The 23656-nt window shown below is 37.4% G+C and overlaps 1 protein-coding gene and 1 long non-coding RNA gene across 5 annotated transcripts; one reads left to right on the top strand and one right to left on the bottom strand.

Moving 5' to 3' along the window:
- Positions 1-547: 547 nt before the first annotated feature.
- LOC132912348 (uncharacterized) lies at positions 548-3567 on the bottom strand. The gene is made up of 3 exons (XR_009659188.1): positions 3421-3567; positions 680-778; positions 548-639 (listed from the first exon to the last, which is right to left on the bottom strand). It is a non-coding gene; the product is annotated as an uncharacterized LOC132912348 (long non-coding RNA).
- On the top strand, positions 2099-23182 carry LOC132912304 (uncharacterized). 4 transcript variants are annotated; one of them, XM_060969690.1, is made up of 7 exons: positions 2099-2213; positions 3678-3992; positions 7344-7510; positions 9894-10111; positions 12044-12118; positions 15313-15544; positions 19349-23182. In XM_060969690.1, the coding sequence occupies exons 3-7, from the start codon at positions 7351-7353 to the stop codon at positions 19462-19464; spliced, it is 801 nt and encodes a 266-aa protein (XP_060825673.1). In that variant the 5' UTR covers positions 2099-2213; positions 3678-3992; positions 7344-7350; the 3' UTR covers positions 19465-23182. The 4 variants fall into 4 exon arrangements, with proteins under 4 accessions (XP_060825673.1, XP_060825675.1, XP_060825672.1 ...); XM_060969692.1 differs by lacking the exons at positions 2099-2213; positions 3678-3992 and adding an exon at positions 4104-4265; XM_060969689.1 differs by lacking the exons at positions 2099-2213; positions 3678-3992 and adding an exon at positions 6216-6773.
- The last annotated feature ends 474 nt before the right edge of the window (positions 23183-23656 follow it).

Raw genomic sequence — 23656 nt, 5'->3', positions numbered from 1 at the left:
AGTCGTTCCTTCAAAAGGTCGTTACTAGTACACGTCTGACATTTACACGAACCACTCTATTTGCTTCGACTTACGCGGGTCAAATTATGACCTTAAACTCACTTGGAGTAAAGACATTGCGCTTAAATCAAAATAGCGTGAAAATAATGACACACCAGCGTATCGATTCACTTCGTTCGATGTTCAAAGTTCTGGTCATTTTCATCGACGTATTCGCGTATACTTAACGATCGAATTCCGTTTCTTGTTAATAAACGAGGCAAAAATTCCCAGCTACTGATAATGGCTTGTCTTTGTTGACGAGTAGCAAAAAGGTGCCAGGGACGAGTATCGATACGAATTAATTTTAACAAAGAATCGAGCTGCGAAACGACATTGATATTTTCACTGATTTATCACTGCAAGGTTACAAGAACGTGTCATCTGTCGTAGAACTCGGTTCAATCTTGGCTACGATATTATATTATGCCTTTAAGATAACGTTTACAAATCATATTTATAAGTCAGTTTCTCCTTTTTATTTTTCAATGTTTCAATGTCAACTAAATGTTTGTTATACGCGAGACACCCTGTGCATATTCACAGGTACACCGATGATTCCATATAGTTTTACATATCTCATTTCCTTGTCGTTGTATCCTATTTTATGATCGTTATATTAAAACAACATTAGCCTTACCTTCATTTACTATTATACCGATAACAAGTTCGTTGTTTGCGACGAAAGTGCCATTAGCTTGTCGTTGTTCGTTTCGAATTTTAGTAGAACGTTGTGCTTCTAAAAATGAACAAAGCATAATTGTTTCAGTGTTTCCGAACGTTTCGATATTAGCACATTCGACGTAACAAAAGAAATCTTTCAACCTTCTACAGTGACGTACGTCGTTCGAATAGATATACATTTCGGTATTTTTATCGTTATTTTTTACCATTGTTTTGCATACTTATCATTGCACTAATTTATTTTATCATCTTATCGTTGCACCGCCACCGAGGAAGAAATCCGACCCGCTTCTTATTTATGACAGTTATTACTCCCGGTCTTCCAACGAGGACACAAGATTGTACTGTGATATCAACGGTAAAGCTCTTACAACCTTATTCGATACAATTACTTAATTTATCTCTTACGACAATTTCTGAACTTATGTAACTCATTACTTCAAACGTCATTCGATCTTTCGTTATTTTTACTATTGTTTTTTTTTTTTTTTTACTACTACACGTTCGTGCTCAAAATTAATTACAACGTATACCGTTGGTGTAACATTGAGAGCGTAACATCATCGAAAAGTTTTTTTATTTCGTCACCGATGGCCTCATTGACAGTACGCGCGTTAAACAAATTTATTCAACTTATTTCTGCACGATAATTTTTTTTATGCAGAGGAATAAAAGACTTTTATCGTCCCGATGGATACGTCAGTCAGTTACGAGGAGTATCGAACGTGTTATTCACGAAAGCTCACGAGCAGATAAGCAATCGATCATTGTCCAAAATGAGAGACACGAGCCGGTTTGTCAATATCGGCGGGTTACGCTACTTGCGGCAGACACAGACGCGAAACATCATCGAGAGGAGCACGTGTGGAATATAATCCGCCCGGAGGAACGAAATCGATGGCCGACGTATAAGCTACGTGCGGGCTCCGATTCGATGGTTTCGCGATGATTTCTTATCGCTGCACGTTCGAGATACACGCACGTTCGTAGCACGTTTTCACAATCAGTGGCATTGAGAATGGCCTGGCAGCAGGATGTAACAATTTTATCGCAGTTGGATCGAAGGAAAACGTGTCCTCGAAATGTGGAAATTTAGTCGAACACCGGACGACAAGTTTTCTCCCATCGGCTACTTTCTACGATCTCGCCGACGCAATTTGATTTAAAATTGTTACGGTTAACGTTAAACTTATTTCAAGAAACGATAGAAAGTGAAAGATAGAGACATTTGGTGAGAAACAACGTCTCTCCATGTGTTTAATGTCTCGTCGATCTGACGGTGCGGACGTGACGAAAGAAAATCAAAGATCTTTAACTTCTCTAAAAATTATGCGCGTGTGCCTATTTTGTGATTCAATGGAGTTGCGAGAACTATCCTACTCTGGGTGAATAAAATCAGTGGAAGAAATTTCGTTGTTCGCTACGTGGAAACGGAAGATCAAATTCCAGTGGGAAAATCGATTTGGAGAGTACTTGAAGATATTTGCGAAGTAAGTTCTCAATAGCATTTATCGGTGCATCACGAATATTTGTAAATTGCTAAAGTGGTCATTATTCATGATCATTTACCAGTAAATTTTGTAATATTTGTACAAATTTATTCGCCTGTATTTATGCGATCTTAGAATTGAAGTTGCGCGTCGTTTAATTTCACAATTTGCTCTAAAAGTCTTTACAAAAAGAGGACTAGTACCATCGATGATTTCTTATCGTATCGGAATAGATCTTTAGGAATAATTTTGCTATCGTTTCGATGCTGGGAATTCCTTAGCTTTAATCTATAAAATACATATTTTACGATAATTTTCTACTGGTATTTCCAAGATTTTATTTACTGATAGCTTATCGATAGGTTCAAGGGATTATCACACGAATTATTCGTTTAAACGAAACTCGTATATCAGACGAAATTGAGTAATTTGTTGAAGTAGAATCGATCTACCGATGAAACGTTCAAAATATATAGTTATGTTACATACTATCGATATATAATAATATTCTTTAAGTTTCTGGGAACGTATATGGAAATCTTCAAGCACGTCTACTCGAATCATTTGAATCGTACGTTCAGGTAATTTATTCAATTTATGCGCATACGTTTGATACTATTCACGCAAAGCTAGCCAGACGCCGAACTAATCTGTAGAAACTGATACATGAAATAAATATTAAATTAGTTGGCTTTATGATGAAGCAATATTTGAAAGTCCTTCTTAGTAGAAATTATTCGACGCAACAACGATTTACGGTAGCCAAACGTATAATCGAATCGGTCATTGAAGCGACTCGTTCACACTCTATAAAGTAACAATTACGTTTATCCGTGGATCAGAATTTGTTAGCGACGCTAATTCGAGAAAAGAGAAAATGAATCATTCCGAGACCGCTTAAGTTTCAAGTGCATGCACTTTTATTCGACTGCTCGATCTTATCGCGAAAAATTAATGAAAAATTAAGTCGTGGCTGAGCTGCGATGATTTCCATCGAATTACATTAAATTCTCAAGATTGTACGTTCGTGTCGCGATCGATTTCGAGTATTGCAGTGTCCAAGGATCTCCGCACGCTTGCTCGACTTATTTTCTCGAAAGCATTAATATAAAAACATAAATAGCCCATTGAGCGACGACGATTTCCTTCACAATGAACGAACAAATTTTATTCCACACCCTTGACCTATCTCTACATAAAGAATTACCTTCTCCTGCCGACGTTCGTTTTAGCAAATTTCGCCTCAATTTCTCCACCTTCGACCAATTCTTCCAGGAGAAACGACGTCTCTACCTAAAGTTCCTTTCATCAAATTTTACTACAGTTCTTGCACCTCCTCCTCGCCGATCCTTCCATTTCGTCCAGCAGGAGCGATATTTTCAGCCACACCCTGTATAAACAAACGGCCGAAAATCCAAAATGGAAGATGAGGAAACCTAGCTAACCTCTTGCATGCCCTTCCAGGCTGGAGAACCAACGAGAATCAACCTCTTCGTCCACGTCAAAAACTCCGTTCTACGTCTGTGACAAGCCTGCAAAGTCTCCAGCGACACTGGTTGCGAGCAAGAAGCACGAGTAGAGTAGGAAGAAAGGAGGATTCGGGTGTAGAAGTGCGCGTGTCCAGGGGCGGCGTCGCCACTCGCGTCGGTTGTGACGGGGCGCAGCGGCGACGCCGGGACGCGGTAGTCGCGACGCGAACGCGACCCAGTGCTCGTGTTCACCGGCGACGTGCTGAGCGAAGGATCGGTGCCGGGGAAGATGAGCCTGGAGCGCCGGGAAGTAAGTACTACCAAGGGGTTGGAGGGGGTGTGTGCGGAGCAGGGTGACGTGGCCACGCGTATAACGTCCCCGATTCAACGTCCCGTGGGCGGTGGACGGCGATCGATCCGCCGCCGACACCGGGATGTTCCCGTGGAAAAACACCGTGGAAACTACTCGCGTGTCTGCAACCCTCGTGGACGAGATCCCGGAGTCGCGTGTCTGCGTGCAACGAGCTGGATGGAACCGTTTGATCGAACGTCCAGGACGATGACTGGGCACCGCTATACGGCTGTATGGGTGCTTTTGTAAATATAGGATGCGTATGGGTGCTTTTTGTAAATACAGCCTAGGTGTATGGCTGCTTTTGTGAACGTAGCAGATGTACAGACGTGAGCGAGTACGAAAGATCGCGCGATTGGCGATGCTGGAGCTTGGACAGTTGGTCGAGGACGACGAGGAGGGTGAATTTATGGGAAGCTTGTGAGAGGTGTGAGAGCTTGGATGCTGGTCGAGGAGTCTGTTGATTTAAGACGACGAAGGTGCTGTAGGATCGTCGTATGCGCTCGATGGTGGCGATAGTGGCGAAGTTTGGAAATTTTGGAAAGGGCGATTTTGGGTGGACGGCTTCGTGAGAATGGCGACCTTCGGAAACTTGGTCGTCGAGGACTATGCCTGAGGAGGGAAAACGTATGAATGCTTTCGTACGTGTATATGTTACACATGTACGAAATGGAACGGACGAAGGACGCCGCGGAGATGTACGAGAGAGCTTGATAGATGATGTTTGAGATGTTTCTTGATATAAGACGATGTAGAGTGGAGGTTCGTATGTTTGATGATGGTGGAGTTTAGATAATGTAGGTCAGAAAGGTAGCGACAGCTTGAAAAAAGAGCAGGTTCGAGTAGGTTTGTCGGGGATGGTGTTGAGTTCGCGTTAACGATCTACGACTAGCCTTTTTGTACATGTACATCTTACTATGTAATGTACTTTCTCTCCCGCTTCTATTTCTACATTTTTCTTCTTGTATTTCTTCCTTCTATTTTCCCTCTGTTTTCATCGTTTCGATCATACTGTTCGTCTTGAGTGCAACTCGATATTGTAAAACACAAGGTCTGTTAAAATCAACCACTTCTCTAGGTAAACTCCAATCTCCATTGATCAAACAAAATTTCTCATTCTTTTGTCAACGCGTACCAAGTTTCTAGGAAGTAGAAGATATGTAGGTCACGATGCAGAGACAGATCGAAAGGGAAGTAAAGCAAGATCTCGAAAGAGGTCTTACTACGGGCCACTTTTAACCCTCTAACGCTCAAGTCCGTGTCTCGCGTGGCTAACCTTATACCTTACAATTCTGTGTGCTTTTAGCAGTGATTTGTTTGTTCGATTCGTCAAAACAAACAGCATTATAGGTTCTGGTGATAGCGAGGACTTATGCTTTAAAACTGTCCGCATTCCCCGTTATACAGAATCGAACGGAAATAGTCGATGGTTTTCTAAACGTAACATAGACGTACCAGTTTATACCAATGATGATTTAACGGCGTATTAATAACCTACGAAGGAAACAAATTTATTTCCAACAAAGATTCATCTGGCAAACAAGCGGAAACGTTATACGACCATAGATCGTTCGAAGCTTTATTAAAACGTTACAACGAAAATAAGGAAACGATAGCCTACAAGATCGTCGGATAAGCCTCGTATTGCTAGACTTTCACGAAGAGGAAAATTATATTAAATAAGGACGTAAACGCTAAACTGTGCGATACAAAAAATTGACATTTAGAATTAGAATTAAAAACTTTGACTTCGTAGAGCAACGAATCTGATCTTCTACCGCGATCAGTCTTCCGTGCTCTTTAATGGCTCACGTTGATTCTTGCGTTATACAAACCGAGAGCTTTTTCGTATTCTTCTCCCTTAATACGTACCGAAGAAGCCTAGTTAGGAATTTTGGAACATCCTGTATAGCAAGAAGGGACAAATCCAATCGGAAGAAAAAAATTGATGATTCTGCAACGATCGGATAAAGAGAAAAGGGAAAAGATACGAAACGTTAAGGGGTGAAACACTTCGCGGTTGCCTCGCCGCGCTACTGTGGTGTTTTTCATCGTTGATTCTTATTTCATCGCATCACGCACGCCCCCACCCCTGATCGCTCGCCCTCCGTCTCGTTTTTCAGCCACTTGCAGCTGCGCAAAATCCTACGAGAAGCCGCGGAGCACACCCTCCTGCAGCTGCAGTTGGCAATGCGATCGCGGTTCATCGTGAACGCTTCTCCAATTTCTTCTCCGCCAACGTTCCAACCAAACAACCGATAACATACTTGTTTCTTCCTCGTCTGAGCCACATTAACACGACAAGTCGAGTCAATCGTTACATAAACCCATTCGTCGTTAAGAGAAGATCTTAATTTATTTGGAAAACCGCTGGAACATCAAAAGTCAAATTGCTGGACTCGGCGTGGGAAGGATAGTGCACAGACGTTGCTCGTTGTACGACGATGAACCTTTTGTCCTGTACGAGAAGCGAGCAAGGAGTGGCTAGGACTTTTATCGAATAGAAATTTGCTTTGTTTTTGATTCTCGATGATAGATCGTTTGGTTCTTTTGTTCTTTCACGGAGATACGGCACGTTTGCGTTGTCAGACGAACGCGGTCGTTGACAGCAGGAAGGTGGATGGGTTTCGATAGGCTAGATAAAGTGGAAATGAAGTGAGGAGCGGAGGAAATGGCACACGTGCCGGATATCTTAATATTCGAGAATTCGTTTTCTGCTCTGGCTCGTTGTACCCTCGGGTAAAAATCGTGTACGTTGTATTAATAATAATTTCCGTAGACGTACATACTTAATAGATCGTTCGTAGATGTTCTTTGCAAGAATAATCCGTTTGTTCATTCGTTGGAATAGAAATGAAAAGAGCTGTAGCTACGTACAAGTTCCAGATTCTTTTCTTCTTTACGTTTTTCCATAAGTTGTTCCATCGTACGATAATATCGATGTATGCATGAACTATGAATGAGCTATAGTAACACCGCAGTAACGTTTCTGTAGATTTGGAAGGAAAGTTCGTGCCAGAGCGGTCAGATCGAATCAGATATTAATGGAACGTTTTGTCGGGCGATATCGTTTTACTTTGGTTTATTTATACGCGTTGTTAATAAGCGTCGATGGAGTTAATCAGCTGTTTTCTTATTTACTGCTGGCAAGTTTTTTGCCAACGTAGGGATATAAATTTAGCGTAGTTCCTTTATCTTTTGTTTTCCTCTGCCTTTTGTTTTCTTTCACCTTTTATCTTTTGTTTGTCCCGTGCACGTTCTTCGTACCGCCCGATGCAGTTAACCAGCTTCATTTTTTGTCATTTGCAGGCGAATTATGATACACGTGTCGTCGGAGAACACTCAACGATACGATCGTGTGAAGCGCAAGGGCGCAGTGTTTTTGTCCAACATTTTTAAATCGAAAAAGCTGACGTTAGGTATGAAGATCAACGAGGACGAAGAGATGGAACGTGCCCCGAAAGTCGAGACACCCGGTAAGCCGAGAAAATGTTTCTTTCATAAAGCATATAGATATTTAGATAAGAGGTTTTCTGTTTTATCGCTGTAGAAAATTCACTCGTTCAGAGAATTTGATTAGTCGAGGTTCTTTCATAATAGAAGAGTAAAGTCACCCACGTAAAAAAAAGGAAAAGAAGAAAATTACACATTTTAAATCACTTTCGATCTGCTTCATTTCGTACGTCTCATTCGAACGATTTCATAGTTGTCCGGATAGTGTTTCTAGGTTCGTACCTTAAAATCCCAATTTTTCTAGTTAATAGATATTAACGGCTTTCTAATTAATTGTTAAAATATTGATATCGATATTCGTAAGCTAATGAGCAATTTATCGCAAGACATGCATCGAAAAGGACGACTAAAAAATATCTCCAGCTCCTAAAAGCGAAAGCTACCGAAAAAGCTGGGGTAATCAGCAGCTGAACCTTAAACGTATCAATATTTTTTATCGCTTAATTGCTTTCCCTAGAATTCGCTTGAAAAAGTGTTTTTCAAGCGGTGACACGTGCGAGGAAAACTTTTGCGCATAATATACCCTCTGCTTGTGCACACGTATACGTGCATATACTACGTACACATTAAAGAAGAACACCTTAAAATACGAAGAGGTAAAAAATATTTCTTTTGCCTGGATATATTCAACAATTAATCGGATAATTTCTTCGCAATATAAATTCCACGAAGAACGAATAGGAAAACGCGAATTTATTTTTAATGACGTGAAAAATGAAAAATGAGAAATAAAATGGAATATATTCTATCGTATTTCAGCAAGGTAAAAATGTCGATATATATATATAAATTTAATTGGCAGGTCAACCGTGTTTTTTGCAAGAACGCAATTCTCTTCGCTCGTTTTTCTTTTTTTTTTTTTCTTTTCAAAAGAATATAAATCACGAATGTTGGTGATGAATTTTTCGAAAGCAAAGTGCGTCGTCGAACTATTCGTATTATCGCACTTGTCTTTCCGAATATAAATATATTTTACGCGATTTCCGAATGATAAATAATTACTAGTTCCGGTTGCAGATAAGACCAAACTTTGTCCACCGTGCATACGAATATCGAGCTGTTGCTATCGACCAAACAATTACTTTTTATTTCTCGTTCGAATCTTTGTTACACAACCAGTGACATAAATTCTAGGCTTTTGAACGAGAGAACGGTATAGTTCGTACAGCCCTAAGGGGATTAAGATTTGCGAATTACCAAACGATGGTGAAATCTATATTTCTTAAAACACTAGTCCAAACGTTTGTAACAACTGCGACTAATATTACGGTAAACCAAGTGAAACACGGTACGCAATTGATAACAAATAACAAGTCGGCGATAACAGGAATCAACACGCGTGTTCCAATTACGTAACGACCGTCCAATAAAATCTAAATCGTTTCTCTTCTATTTTATATCGATTCGAGGGAATACTTGAAAAATACTATTATTTGTTCTTCTTCAAGAACGATAATAGAAATTCAATCGATTGAAAAATTGACGATTAAACGTAACGATAGCAGAAAATGAAAAAGAAAAAGTATAGAAAGCGATATTCGTAGACGTTACATCGTCTTCGATGTCGATTATCTCGAAAACGGAGCCTCAGGTGAGAAAACATCCCGTGTTTGCAGTTTGTTTTGTTACGAACCACACCCTTTCATATAGCTATCCCTCGCGGTATATTTTTCTACTAAGAGAAACCATTCTAGATATTGCCAATTCATCAAGATCGACTATAAAACATCCCTAATCTGACAATTAGGAAAATTAACCGGATCGATCGGATATTTTAAGAAGCGTAATATACTTTATCTTTCCTCCACTGCGCTATGAAATGCGGTATGCCCGGTTGATGCATTCTAAACGATAAGTGGAATAACTCGATATTATAATCCTTAAGATTTAAGAGTAATAAAATACTATGATCATTGAAAATTCATATCGATACGTTCTTCCTATTCGAAGAAGCAATTGAGTCGAACAAACGCGATTAGATTTTTATTATTATTCGATCGATAGACGAAAAGTAAAACAGTTCTCCTTGTTTTGATAATTAATTAACGATAATTAATTTTGATAATGTTGAAACGGAATTCGTGTGAGATGGAATTTCACCCGTGAGAGATTCGAATTCGTACGATTATAACAAGATTTTGTCATAAAAGATATAACTTAGAAAACACGAAGTTGGCACCCTGCTGGGGGTAGCCACCCACATGCTATATTTATTTTTATTTTATTTTTTTTATTACCAATGAGATATAACGCTTTACCAAATGTCCTTCAGGACAAATTGTAAAAACCAAAATAAACTATAAAAAAAAAAAAAGATTCTGATTAGTCGGATAATTTCTGTTGCAGCGATCATAACGAACGCCTGCAGGCGCAGCGGCAGCGAAAACGACAACCAGGTATCGAGGATTCCGTCGACCTTGAGCGTGGCAGCCGTCGATGTGGTCGTTGCCTGTCAGCCGTCACCGTCGCATTCCATTCTAACCTTGACACCTGGTAGAACACGAAACATCGATCAGGATATGGAGGCGCTTAGGCTAAGTCGACAGGATAATCCTTTCCTACAGGTTCGAATCGATAAGTCTCTTTGTTGCTCGTTTACAAACAGGCCAACGACAAAGACAGGGAAGAAGGAGAACGATTTCCTCAAGATTCAGCCACTTTTTATCAGCCGAGATAAGGAACGAATGGAAGAACTTTGAAATAATCGAATACCAGTATCTAAAAGTTGCGAGAGCTGTAATTATTTTTTATGGGGAAACAGCTCTTTGGGTTTGATTAATGGCGATTCCGTGATTTCATTGAAAGTCGAACAATTGGTACTGGAAGGCTCTTTCGCGGTTCTCACGATTCGGTTCTCGCTTTTTTCACGATTTAATTAAAACTCAAGCGATCGCAGAATTCTTACGTCGTCGATGCGGTTGAAAATTTGACATAGTTGAAACAACGATATGGCAAATTATGATAATTTTTGGTAGAAAAAAAAGAAGATAATGGACGGTGATTTTCCACGAATCGGCACAGTTCAGTTTGCTCATTCACGGTTTAAAACCAGCCTTCGTTGTTTCATTAAGCAGCCAGCACGCTATACCAGCATAATTCGTTCCTTTCCAGAGTTTACCGCGTATGGTGACTCACAATTTCGTACAAACAAAACTCATACGTTCGTTCATCTAGGTCTTTTGCTCGTCGTGCTAGGAACATGAAAAAACCATACGAATCTATTATTATTATACTATTTTTCGTGATCTAAGAGACGCTATTTACGAGTCTTTGAATGAAAAATAATTCATTTATTCTAAAGAAGATTTTCTTATGCTTTTCATTAGCGAGAGTAGCTAATTAGTAAAAGCGTCTCCTCTCAAAGTAACGGTGTTCTGTTAATTTAAATTTGTATAATTCCAGATCAAATACTAAACCTCCAAACCCCCTACGTTCTCCAAACATTTCTACAATTTCATTTCGCGATTCTCTTACTCTTAACATTTAATCTGCAAATTTAATTCCACGTATAGATCAATGGGAGGTAAATTCTGTAAAATTAATTCATCCAAAGATAAAGCTCATTAACCCATCCAATCACCACGTACCACTTTCTTCTTCTATTTATATCCAAAGGAAAAAAAAAACCTATACCCTCCGTCCCAGTTTTCTACACCACTTCACATCCACCAATACCATTAGTATTCTATTTCAAACGCAATAATTCCAACAATCAGAGTACACTCGCGTTTCCACCAATAGCAAATTCAAAGAACATAGATAACGGATAAGCTCTTTTCACTATGAACAATAACGTCTGTCTGTGTCTATATAAAATTATAACAGTCCAGCTAATTCGATTGAAATACGAAGATGTATTACTTCCTGTCTGTTCCTTCGATCCTTTTTCACATACCATCGTGTATATTTGGACACATATTTAGACGAGAAGGCAAACGAAAGGATCGATTGATCGACGCTAAAGGAGAAATGAGAATAGACCAATGGGAAAGAATTTCACACTGTGATCAGTGAAATTTGTATGTGATCATTTTCCATTTTTAATGTTCCGTTTGTAATATCCGTTGGCTAATATCGTGCAACTTTTCTTATCGTATAAATATGTCTCAGACTGTTTAAAATCTTAGATTCCTTTTTCCTATCGCCTTTCGACATGGACCGCAAAGCGAATGCAGGATTCACTTTTACATATTTCAACGATACGATCGAATAAATTTCTACCGACTACCTCAGTGATAAAAATCCTCCATTATCAGAGATTCGTCAACTCATATTTCCTGTACTTCCAAGCAAACTCTCCGCGTTCATAGATAAAAGATAACTGGATTTCCTCGGTGCGAGTCTCTTCCGCTTGTTCTCCATTACTCAAAGTCACACACGAATAAGTTCACGATTCACGCCATTTCCCGTGTCTTCGAAATTCCTCTGTCTCGATGATCAACGACGTCTTATTTCGCGTATATAGGTACATGAACGATAGTATTCGCATTTTCCAGGTATTGGCGAGTCGCGAGAGCCTGGTCGAGTCTTTGGAAGAGTCTGAGTCCGACGATGCCATTCTGATGTCTCAGGTGAGCAATTTTTTCCGTTCGTTCGCCCTTGTCTACTACGTCCATGGAAGCGTGAAAGAAGCATCGATCGGTTGTCCAGCTTGCATTATTAATGCTAACGTGAACTTGATAACGATGACGAGCGATAGAAAGAGGAAGGGACCCGGCTAAGAGCGATACGTCTTTTCTTCTACACAACTGTCTTTTAGAATAGGTCGCGACTATTTTGGCACGTGTCATGGATGTAGAAAGGACACGGGTTATCGGGGGACTATTTTTATGTATCTGTCTTTTAGACGTCTCAAGGTAGCAGTTCGATTTTCACACGATTCTTGTTATATTTGAACGATAGCGCGCATCTTTCGCGTTATTTCAGAGATGGCTAACTATAAATTTTCGTTTCGTTAAAGGTTTTTATACCTTTGGTGCATTCTGCGGATCTTGTATATCTAAATTCAAAAATACTTCTCTGTATTTTTTTGAAGAATTAGAAATTTCCAGTACCTGTACTAGCGTAAGGTTGAACATCGATGTTCAAAGATTCGAAAATGTTGTTCTTCGGTGACGCAAAAGGTTCTGCCGCTCTCTCACACCGATTTTCATACGCCAGAAACGATAAAAAAGGTATCGCGGGTAAGAAGCGGTTTTGACACGAGAGGAATTTTTAGAAAATTGCTTGCGTGGTACCGTATCGAAGAGATTACGATGCTCTTCTTGGAAGCGCGTGGATTACACCGAGAATCCTGACGTGGTATTATCGGTTATTGCATAAGTTTCTGAAGCACTATAATTGTTCGGATAAATTGTAAAAATTGGAAAATGCTCTCGTAACTATAACTTGAACTACGTATGTTTGAATATACGCGAAAGAATGTATTTTAAAAGGATTATTAGTCCAAAGTATACGTACCGGGGTATATATTGGGTTGTCCGAAAAGTGTCTTTCATTTACAGACAAGTCTATTACAACGATGCATTTTTATGCAAACACGAAACCTAATCTGTCGAACGTTGTGATCTTTATTTTGATAGAACAAAATGGATCCTACGTAATTCGATAAAATAATATAAAACGGAAAATATTGCGCGTCCATTATTTCCTTATAAAACGAAAGAAACTTTTCGGACGACCTAATGTCATCGTTAGGCAATACGCGAGCAACGTGTAATCTCTATAAAAAGCAAAATTCATGCCAGGAAATTATTAACTGTTCCAATAAAATTGAGTCATCAGGATATTATTCGCACGATTCATTCTATGACCGGTATTCTTAGAATAAAACGCGAGAGATCGATTTACCGGTTGTAGAATTAGTCGGTAATTATCGATCATTCATAACAGTTCTCCATTATAAGGGATGGTACGTTCGATCCATTAACCCTGAGCTGACGAGTCACGATTACAATAAGCCTTAGGTATAATGGCTGCTACACGAGACTTGATATATCTGCTCTACCTAGATTCTATTGTCGAGCTTTCGATGAATTTCCATAACTTCGATCGTCGAAGGCGGTAAACTCGATATTCGACATGCAAATTCGCAGAAAATAAAAAAAAGTCGTGAAAGGATGAACATAAATTACGCGATGTTTCTTAAACTTTCGTATATTTCTATACTTTCCACTCGAACTTGCTGGATCATGGATATTGATTTTACACTGTTTAATTGCATCGTGTAACAGCATACGTAAAATTGATTATTTAGCCAGATAAGTACTGTCTATTTTATAGAGATTAAAGTGGAAGCGAATCGCGATAGCGACGTAAATAAATGTCAACTTCGTTTTATCATTTGAAGCAATTCGGGGAAAGTTTTGCATCTTGAAAATTGACATATCTTTCAAGTGGAAAGCAGAGATAATTGAACTTTCAGAGGAACGTCAATTACACCACTTGCGTTATCTGATTATCTCGGGTCACTGCAATTTTTTAATCTACGATATTCCTATCCGAGTAGAGGACCCTCGACATCGAATCGATGTTTAATAGGAAATAAAAGCCAGATCGATCGCTGATCTTACGCGTATCTCGTTAGAATTTGTGATATAATAAGGATGCGATTTAATAGTTAGAATTAACTTTATTAATGGAGCGATGGCGTAACTTCTGAAACCACTATGATGCAAGATATGGAAAGTCGATTATCGAAAGACAATTAGATTACTGCATCTTCGATGCAATATATACCAAAATAATGTACCGCAGTAGCAATAAATTTATCTCTATGCTCAAAGTTAATTTCGGTGCTAACAAGTAAATAGTAATAAAATGTCAAACTACAAATAGACCTAGACCTGGATACGTAACTAGCTACGTAGGTTGCTTATCAATAAAATTTATGGTACTGTGGTACTAATACTAGCGAGCAAAAGTTTCCTGATACTGTGAAACTTTGCCTGATAAATTATGTTAGGAGGTAAGCAAGGCCTGAGAAATTAATATTCCGCGCTGATTCTAAAGAAAGTACAGCCTTTTGAAAACAGTGGAAACGGTCGAACAACGAACTGACAAGAACAATTCGATGTAAAAAACTTGTCGTAGACTCTCGACTTATTCCTTTTCCTACGTAGAATCTTTCGTTTCGCGTTACTATTTCGCGGATGTTTATGCATTTACGAAAATTAACTGGCGTTATGAAAATTTGTATCTTCGGGTCCGCAACTTTATGATTCAATTAGATATCATTTTTCCACGACATAATTACAGTACACTCGTAGAAATTATATAACATGACGCGCGGATATTTTGTTTGAAATAATTGGAATAATACACTGGGTAGAAATTAAAGAAGCCAGATACAATGCATATACAGGGTATTTGCGAAATTATGGTACAAGCGGTCGAGCGGCGATTTTATATACGAAAATAAATCGAAAAAGAGAAGAATAACATTTTCTCGTTCGGAGTTTCCTTTCGCGGAGAAAAGTTTCAAGTTGCTAATTGTAAATTGCAAGGTGTCCGATTTTCAACATCCTCTGTGGTTCCATTTCTTTAATTGGATCCATAAACATACGAATTTGTATCGACATTCCGAATGATCGTTAAAACGTATATTGGATAGAAATTGAATACGCTAGAATATTTCTTCGCTTTGCTCTCGTAGACGATCGTAAGCTGCTCAATTTCTGCGTAGACCCCAATTCCATAAAAATACAAATGTGCGGTCTAACGATTATCGAAAGATCCTCTATAAATAGAAAATCCTCGTTTTCAGGAACTGGGCGACACCGATCCATTAACCTTAGCCCAAGTGCACGAGCACCTGGTACGAAGTCCACCGCCCGCATCGTGGCCTCACACCACGACTTTCCATTTTCCTCATCAAAATCAGAGTTCGTCGGGGAAGAACGACGTGCTGGCTCATTACAAAAGCCCGTCGAAGGCGACCTCGTGCCGTGGCAACGATCACGAGCTGTCCAGAAGCGAGCCATCCACGGATATCAGAGGTGCGAATCCAAACGACTAGACAACTGTACTTTTCTTTTATTGCAACTCCTTTCGTGTTATCTCGTACGCGTGTACGTGTATATATATCGTGTATATGTGTCCGTACAGCTGATAGCTCTTTTTTAATAGGAATCGTTTGCGTGCTTCGCGTACGTAAGCTATGGCAACGTAAATTTGGCGCTTGTCTTTAGCCTTGGGGTCCGATGCTTTCAATAAATATATATCATTTTCTTATAATCGTCCATTCTCATGGTTGTTCGCTATTACCGACGTCAACGAGGATCATGTTCATCGAGTTGGCTCCTTCGATGGTATTTCGGGCTTTTCGAATGAAATTTCGATCGTGGTAATTGATAGATTGCTTTCGGTTATTACTAGAAGAATTAGTAGAAGATGGGGATAGTGGAGAATTTGATTAGTGGTAGATGTTTCGTGCTCCGTTTCAAATTGACTTCATCACTTCCAAGTTATTACGTTGGTAACTTTTACTTTGTTCTCGTTCGCTATTACAGCTATTAAGAACTTATTATGTAATTTATGGCGTTCGTATAAAGTTAGCATCTTAGTTTTTGAGCTGATAAATTAATCTACCAACGTTTTTCTTGTTTCACAATCTTCGCAACGGTCTTATTAAAGTTTTCTCAGGTGATTTGTAATGTATTTAGAAATTAATCATTTTTTTATTTTTTTTTTGTTGTTATCAAGTTAGTAATTTCTCGTTTGTTTCTTTTCTTTCCACGTTCTACGGATTCTCTGATGGATATTGTACAGTTTTTCTACCGTGATCTTCAAACTGGCTGTGTATCAGTTTCCACCCATTTCCAACGTATTTTATCCCATTTTAATAATAATTTCTTTCCATAGAATATCGCTATAAATACCAACGTAACGTGTTATATATGCTAACCATTTTATTTAAAAATATCGTTCTCCAAAGTACCAAAATACTAATATAAAAAGGTATCGTTTGTTCTAGCAATACGAAAATAACAGGGTCCCTTAGACCACGTTGCGGATATTTATGCAAATTATTAGTCAGTCGGTATAGGCGTGTTGTCATATTTTAAGCCCCGAAACGACACACGACACGGACAGTGCATTAAGCGGAACAGGAGTAAAATCGAAGCCACTTGGAAATTAAAATAAATCAAGTGTCTCATTAGAATTTCACACAGGAAGATCGATAGATGCAGGCGTCAAGGCCGCCACCAAGGTCACTCTAAATAGATCCATTTAAATAGAACTTGCATCCTTATTTTAATGCGCAAAGGGTAGATATAAATGTCCCCACGCACAAGTATCTTAATCGAACGATCTCGTACTTGAATATACGTACGATTGATGGAAAGGATATAGCGAGGGCATAAGATCGGGAAAGTGTCGAAGAAGTTCGTTTAATTCACGTTACATCGCCGGCAAACTTTTATTGTTAAATTCTGTTTCTTAATTGATAGATACCGTAATATCAAAGCTAATACGTTATTTATGGAAGACACTAAGTAGAAATTGTAAGATATTTACGAAAGATCGTATATAGGAGTTTCATATAATTTAAGGCAAGTTCTCCAAGTACATAACTTGCTATTTTTCATATCAGAAATTTCAGATATTAATTATTCACAAATATCGATGCAACTTCAAAGTCGTCACCGAAATTGCTTCTACGATAGTAGCAGATCGGTGGTTGCAATTAATAGCCGCTGAATGTTTTTACCGTATAATCCTACGACGTATGTATATCGTTTTCAAGGATCATACGTCTAATCATATTCCCATCTTGCAGAAATCCTTCGATCCGTGAATAAATTAGATGATAATTATGGTTACGTTCTGCCAACAACTCCATATCCATACGAACGAGCGTGAATCCTTGAAAACGCGAAGAGCGCCAGTACCACAGCCGATATAGAGAAATATGGAAATCCCAAACATGGACACGCTTCTTTAGGACATTAGCGAATTCATATATTCGCGATTGACACTTATCTGGCGACCTTGATGCCTGCGGTGCTCACAAACGTACAGACGCGATCGATTTCGCTTTATTTTTAACCCGCATAAATTAATGGTACGTGACACGGTGGGCGTGCCTTGACTTTCGATCGGTTCTTCACCGACTTTCCGCTAGTAGAAAATATTTTCGCCCCTGCGGTGCATTTCCCTTCGGTCAAAGGGAACTTATTCTATTCCAAGACGCGCCTCTTTAAACCTCCCCCGGAATTTTTTTCCAAAGATCCTATACAGCTTTCTTCATTACCGTTCTACGTATGTGTCTATGTACGCTTCAGTAATATTTATAAATTTTCTTGTAAGAAAATAATCAAACCTGTAGACAGTGTGAATTCTGAAGAATGTATTTTCATGGCGTCCGTGGTTTCTGTCCGCTTCTACTTTGAAATAAAAAGATCGGGAAGATTCTTGCTCCGAACGAGCAGCAGGGTTACACACGAGATCAAAATAATGGCGATATTTCGAAAGTTTGACTATCGATCTTCTCACCTTTCGTGCTTTTCACGGATTAAAAGAATTAGGAGAAGAGAGAAGCTACTAATAGGATTATTTAACAATCATATCTATTGCCTCGTTATTACATATCGAGTATTGTTAAATGTCAATTAAGCACGCAATAATAAGGCAGCAAAAATAACATTGAAACACGGGTATTATATATAAATTATAATAAAATCAAGACAAGATAAAAATTGATCGTCTCTCTGACAGGGCAACGCGTGTCGCACGATCGTCACTACTTCCTTTATTCTTTCTTGTTGGTTGATTTACTGTCGTTGGTGAAAACGCGCGTGACTGATTCTAATCGCCCCCAGCTTGTCGCATTGCGCGATTTTTTATGCCGTCCGTTCGTGGCTCATATGCACGCACGTGAGACGTCGTATTTTTTATCTAGGCCAGTAACCCCGGCTCGCTTGCTACGCTTTAATGTTTTAGAAATGTTCTAACAAGCAGAGAATTAATTTGCGAGAATTAACGAGGGACAAGCCAATAAACGTACTTTTTTAGACAGTTTTCACATTCTACGTTCTCAATCAAATTGATAAGAAAAGTCATAACTTAATGACTTTTTATTTTAAGGATTACCGATGCTGTTAAAAAAACTACTAAAACATTGTTAGCGTATAATGGAAATTACATAAATGTTATTTCAGTAATATATTGCCATGTAACATGGGTATTTATAATATTCATTACATAAAAGCGAGAATGTTACTAGCTTCAAAATTTCTGATGCACGAGAAGTGCACCTGCAGCTATGTAATCCGCGATGTATCGTTGCATGCGCCTGCACGTATGCAACCATCGATGTAATGTGCATGCAGCTATGTCACGTCGTATTAATATTCAACTTGTTTAGCATATAGTTTGTATAATTTACAATTCTTCAGCTATTCAACGCTAGAACTACTATAAAATTTGTATCAAAGAAGTTAAAATGAAAGGTATATGAAAAAATATAATCCGAGAAAAAAAAGTGAGCTTTCATAAAAAAATATTCATATCCTCAAAAATGCATTATTGTAAATCTATAAAATTTGTATAAAAGATTACTACGTGATCGTTTTAACCGTTCTGGTAATTCTAGTGTCGAACACTAATATAAAATTTGGAATTAAAACCAACGTCGAAAGATAGAGGAATACCTTATAAAAGATTGAACTATCCGAGACACGAACCTCTTTCTTCTTTTCAAACTTTGAATAAAGTAGAAAGATAGAGAAGCAAACGTTATTATATATTAAATGATACCGTTTTGATGAAATCATTGGATTTCTATTGAAATTTTTCAGATCGCCACTCACACACATTTTCGTTGTTGCACCCAACGCCGATTCGTTCATTGTCGGACGTTCGACGGCTTCACAGATCAGCGGACGACAGTGTGCAATTGATGTCGAGCGAATAAAACGCTAATGCATTCCGGTCCGCGACCGGATCGAGATGACTTCTCGCATTCAGAACACGAACCGTGCTTTGTCGGTGCTAAAACGCCTGCTGAAAGTTCCCGGATTGTTTCGAAGGAGTGTGTCCACAAGGAAAGGGCACTCGGAAGCTCCTTGACGAGTTCACGCATGATCGAGGTTCGCCGAAACGATTCTCGAGTCGCGAGTCTCGAGATGTCAACGATTCTTCGATTCTGTTGAAAGAATCGTATCGAAGTTGACTCACAGGTTCGTTTGATAACGGAAGCGAAAGTTTCAAGTTTAATGTCAGTTTGGTGCGGAAAGAATTTCGAACGTTCTGTACTTCGTGATCTGTGTTTACGGAGAATGTACCAATTGATGAAGATTTGTAGATTGTCTCGTTGTGTCACAGGTTAGGTATGCTCTGTTTCGGATGAAATGAAAAGTGTCTCTATTACGCAATCAAAACATCACGGTGAGAATCGAAATCACAGAGAGAAAGAGAGAGAGAGAGAGAGAGAGAGAGAGAGAGAGAGAGAGAGAGAGAATATTATTGAAATTCTTTTATTCGTTTTGATATGTTGAATGAGATCAGAGCTCAAAGTAAAATGTATGTGACAAACGCACGCGCGCATTTGATAAGTTATCAATGCAGCATAATTTAAAACCCTTGCACGCAATGTGCTCGTATTTAACGACAAAAGATTTAGCTACATGATCTAATGTCAAAGAAAACGATATCTATTTTCGTTCCACGTAAAAGTTTAAAATCTAAATCTAATTTTAGACTCTGAAAGATATTTTCCAAGACAAAAATTAAGTAAAAATATTTATTCGAATTATCAAATCCTCGATGACCCTAACGTAACGCTTTTTTCTGCAAGTTTGCTCGCATATTCCAAGAAATTAGACGAATAAGACTCATTGCTGTGAAGTGAAATTTAATTACACTCGCTCACTGATGTAGGCGGAATTAAGCTATTACTTGTTAAAGTAGTACAAAATAGTGTTATTACTAAAAAAATCAGGGAATTTAGATGCTGCCAAAATTTAGAGATGTTTTTATCCAATATGCAAAATTATAGATGTTTTTAAGTATCAATTTGTAAGACGATATATTTATAAATTACGAGAAAAAGCTTCTAAATTTTTACACTGTCGTTTTCCCGAAATAATTTATTTTTAGCATTATAATGTATTTGCAAGTCGATGAGTGAGTGTAATTCAGAAAATTTTTCTGGAAACCGATCTTTGTTTCAATTATAAATTAGTCTGACATATTTACCGACCGAGCCTAGCGTATTTGAACTAGCGCGCAATTCAATAATCAATCATAACGTAACAACATAAATAGAGAGGCCTATGTTTGATCAAAAACAATTATCTTTATTATCATTCGAATTGAGAAATTGCAACAATGTTTCTGGTTTCTTCCGTGCGCGTGTTTCAAGCCAATTCGTACTTACATATTAATACGTATGTTTGTTTGTAATTAGTTTCAATCACGCAGCCATGAGAAACAGGAATAAAGGTTGCAATAATTGCAATACAGGTCGCAATTAGTTAAGTTAAATGGTAGTATAAAATATTATCCTTGTATCTTGGAATATTCTATCAACAATATTATTTATTTTTCACTCAAAAATTTTGCAAAAAGATAGCAGTGAGATATCAGCATTTACCATGGATAAACGTATAATATTTACAATATCATATATAATTTAAGAAGACATTGACTGTTCCAATTTTTTGTAATCAAATTTGCAAATAGCCGTATTTCTATCTAAAATATTATTTCGTAAAATCATTAAAGAATAATATATTGTTGTTATGTATCATGAATAACTTCTTTTACGATTGCTTTAATTGCATCGAGACGAGTTATCGAGCTTACATTGTTGCTGTTATTGTTAATTAGTCTATATTTATTCTGCACAAATTATTTTTTATCAATAGAACATATACATATTTTCGACGTTATCATAAGATAAAGAAGGTAGCATGTAAACCATGCTTCTTTTAGCATATATTTATTAACATATAACGTGAAAAAAATGCAGAACGTTTCCAGATAAAAAGTTATTTGTAGCGCTGACGATGCGCCAAAAGTATAGGCCTGATCATGAATAATAAACTAACACGTAATCATAGCTTAAGAATCTTTTTTTACGTAAATAAGAATGGAAGAAGTGTTGTCGATATTTCGAACGATTAATGTGCATCGTCTGAAGATGATACACTTTTAAAGTCCAAAATATTTTTTTAACGTTGCGATATCATTTCACATAAGCACAAATACTGACGAGTAGTAGATATGTATGTACTTGTTAAGACTACTTTCGGCTTTCAACGCACATAACCTGTACCTTTTTCACATATTGTTTTAAAGTTGAAACAACAGTCTAAGAATTTCGACGAACAATCCTATTTTATACAGTACACGAACAGTCTCATATTGAAGATAAAATATGTTTCACTTGAAAACTGGTGTAAATCAATTGTTTTAAAAAATTGCAACTACGATTACAGACAGCGAGTAAACAAATAATCCTGCTACGTCTTTTGGGTCGTTTTCCATTTGATCAATTGTATATAAAAAAAAAGGTATGTCTTAAATTTGAAGGAAGGATGAAAAAATCGTTGTTCTTTGTTTATTGAAACAAGAACAAAATTGGAATATAATTCAAAGACTATAGTAAAGTTAAAAGATTAAGATCATAGTGAATAAAATTTTAGCAGGGTTTATACAAAACTTTCAGAACAGTAGCATATAAGAAAAAGGAAAGGATTTAGAAAATTATTGCGATTATTATTGTAACTATAGTGTCCAATTGACTTGGCCATTGAGAATTGAGATTATTTCTATTAATATATGCGATATTAGATACACTATACACGTGTATTAGTGGCTCCAGACAATTTCGTCTTCGTCCGGATGTCAAACAGGTAAAAATATGAAAAACGAAAAAAAAAAAAAAAAAGAAACAGTAGAGAGACTTATATGATATAATCTAGTCGAATATAACATATATACCGAGGACTGTGTTGTCACTTTTAAGCGAATATTAAATGAATACTTGTTCGGGTAATTATTCGAGCGTTGAATAATCAATGACGGCGAGGTTAGGGCGCGAATATTATTACTAAGTGAACTGAGGTTACTTTTATCGGAAAGCGATGTTGAATCTTACAATAGACCCTCGATTTGACGGATTTTTTATTCAAATAAACTTGGAACTTAACTTGCAACTTTATGATCTTTTTTATATTTTCTACATTGACTTAAAATTTCTTCGATTCTTAAATATTTAATAACCGTTGCTCTAATTAATCCTTAAAATCAAGGGTTTACTGTATTTATATAATTAAGCTTCACACACGGTTGTTTTGTTTTATTTTTTAATTTAAGAAGCACTGTTCGCAAAAATGTTACAAATTGTACTCTCGCATCTCACGATTAGTTCAAAACTAAGACATGGATTTAATAAGACGAATTGAAAATAAATTTCAAATTACGCAAAAGATACTAAATATACGTTACTTGTTGATAAAAAAAGGTAATAACTTTATTTTAAGATGATTGTAAAATATTTATTTAAATTTTTCGCCACTGTTGTCATCTGTTAATCGATTTATCAAATTTTATGCTGTGCAAGTATTTACTAGAATGAATCTTTGTTCGTTTGGATTTTTATCGAAATAAAAGTTTGATTCTTTATACGACGGTATTTATATGTAATTTTCTTATCCTTATTCTTAGAATTGAAGTAAAATTTTACTATGAAATTGTGAAGAATACAATTGCCATACGAATACCTCTACAATAGTTGTTCCTCTTAACACAGAATTAATTGCATAATTTAATATATTGTAGACTAAAATTCAAAAACTACAATGATAACTTTTGAAATTTTTGAGCATGATGCTTTATTAAGACAACTACAAGATAAAAATCTCTACACATACAGAAATCATAGGAACAACCTAATAAATGTTTTAAATACATGATGCAATCGCAATCGCATCCAATTAGCTTATATTATTTATTACACAATTCATATTTGTGTCATATAAATGATGCAATTAGTAACTGTATATGAAATAATACTGATTGCCCAAGTCTCGCCGCGTGGAGATTGCTGCGTATGAAGCCTCCCCTATCTACGATCCCATTCATTCCCCTTTTACGCAAAA

Source organism: Bombus pascuorum, chromosome 11 (genome assembly GCF_905332965.1).
Source record: "Bombus pascuorum chromosome 11, iyBomPasc1.1, whole genome shotgun sequence".
Lineage (NCBI taxonomy): Eukaryota > Metazoa > Arthropoda > Insecta > Hymenoptera > Apidae > Bombus > Bombus pascuorum.
The sequence above is the reverse complement of the archived record's forward strand: the minus strand, read 5'-3'. Positions and strand labels throughout refer to the sequence as shown.